A 1,999-nucleotide genomic window follows, 5' to 3' on the forward strand; every position below is an offset into this window, starting at 1 on the left:
TGAAAGTCTTCAGTTTCTGCATAGTGATCAAAGTGCCATTAAGTCATCATTTGCATTGCAAACAGCATTAAATCCCTATTTATTATCATAGGGTCTGATGCTGAATACATTGAGATATACCACTCCATAAGGCTCACTCCACAACGTGTGACACATAAACACAACCAAGTTAATCTGATGATCTTGGTCCTTCAAAAGTGCATACCATAAATTGCTCATGCACTTGAGTAACGTAATATTAACCCAACCAGGTCCCAACCTATCCATATTCTCCCCCTTGTGGAATGAGAGTAGTTGTTAACCCACACCCATTTACCAAGCTTATTTTGCACCTTGCTTGCATTCTGCTCCCTAACTCTTGTCTCTAACAGCACACACACAGCTATTTTGTGAGTCAACAGTACATTCTTAATCTCTTTTATTTTAAAGGGGTCATTCATCCCCCTAACATTCCAAGAGATGCAATTCATTTATGACAAATAAGGGTTTGGTCCCTTAGCACCCCTAGCACCAGTAGCTGACCTTCCTCCACCAACCTGTAATTCAGACATTCCTGCAGTTATAGCTGCTTGAAAAGCCACTTGTTTACCCTTGTCTTTAGTTTTCCTTGTGACCAATTTCCAAGCCCCCTCCTCATCTAACTCCTGTCTCTGAGTAGAGGATATTGGCGTAACCACAGGAGTTACATTAGTAGGATTACTAGGATTACTAGAATTTGTAGGAACAATTTCAGTAACCCTTTCATCCCCAATATCGACCTCTAAGACTGGAGTTGTAGCATGAAGATCTTTAGCATGGTTAACTGGTATCCACTTCTGAGTGACTTTCCCTTTTACTTGCTTTTTTCTCTCCTCACACAGATGCCCAACTTTCTGGCATTTATTACAAAATGGAGGTAGCCAAGCATAGCTAACTCGTTGTTTAAACACCCTTCCATTTGGATCTTCCACATTAATTTCCTCCTTCACTGCCCCTGTTACATCCATTTCTATTAATATTCTAGCAAACGAGATCCTCAATTGTTTTGTTGTGCATTCATCAGCATAGATGGGCACACCAAGGGTACTTCCAATTCTACTCAATGAATCCATACTCCAGCAGTTCAAAGGTAAATTAGGAAAAGTAACCCATATTGGGATAACTTTTAGAATCTCCTGATTGAAGCTGAAATTAGATGTCCACTGTTTTACAATCATAGCTTTCCCAAAAAATAGATGAGGTCCAGAGAACAGCACAGCATCTCTATCTTCTACCGTTTCCATTTTCACCACAAAATACCCCTCATCATGTTTAAAAATTTTAGGTTCTACTTTTGGCGCCCACTGAGATTTACAATAGTTGATTATGGCCATAATACTGGGATTTTGTCCAATGACATATACAATCAAAGCATTTTGCCAACTTTCCGTAGCTCGATCTACCTCCATTTTATCAAGTTTAGCTACGTTTTCACCATTAACAACCATAGGAGTAACATAGTTAAGACCCATACCTTTTCCACCACTGGAACCTCAGCAACCTTCGTTTTCTCCATTGTTACTGTTCCATTGGTTTCCACATAATCCGCTCCAATAACTTGCTTACTAATCACGCTTTTGGTTTTGGTTGAGTCTCCGGTCTCCGATGACCCTTCACCGGCACTGGAGCTCTTCTTTTTCCTCCCAATCCTCTACTCGGCTCACAATAGCACTTCACCTTATCGTGCACCTAGAGAGCATTTAGGAGAAAAACTTGTATTCCGGTAATACAATATTTTCCCAATATTACATACTTCAGAACATTTGGATGTAAATGTTTTGTTCATAATAATGGAAACAAAATATTGGAAAATTTGATGCTAGAAGTGAAGAAGCTGTATTCTTAGGATATTCTTCTAGTAGCAAGGCTTATAGAGTGTATAATAAAAGGTCTATGTGTGTAGAAGAAAGTGTGCATGTTATTTTTGATGAAACAGATAAATTTGATGCAAGCACACAGGTTGAAGATGACTTCGAAATAG

General features: G+C 39.1%; 1 protein-coding gene across 1 annotated transcript; it reads right to left on the reverse strand.

Annotated features, from left to right (window-relative positions):
* Nucleotides 1-470: 470 nt before the first annotated feature.
* Nucleotides 471-1,490, reverse strand: LOC104906925 (uncharacterized). The gene has a single exon (XM_010695755.1). It carries the CDS (start codon nucleotides 1,488-1,490, stop codon nucleotides 471-473), a length of 1,020 nt encoding a protein of 339 aa, XP_010694057.1.
* Between the last annotated feature and the right edge of the window lie 509 nt (nucleotides 1,491-1,999).

This window comes from Beta vulgaris, chromosome 3, assembly GCF_026745355.1.
Source record: "Beta vulgaris subsp. vulgaris cultivar EL10 chromosome 3, EL10.2, whole genome shotgun sequence".
Classification (NCBI taxonomy): Eukaryota; Viridiplantae; Streptophyta; class Magnoliopsida; order Caryophyllales; family Amaranthaceae; genus Beta; species Beta vulgaris.

What these genes read in the sequence shown, in the direction of transcription:
- LOC104906925 (XM_010695755.1), bottom strand. Translation starts at nt 1,490, where the DNA reads ATGGGTCTTAACTATGTTACTCCTATGGTTGTTAATGGTGAAAACGTA.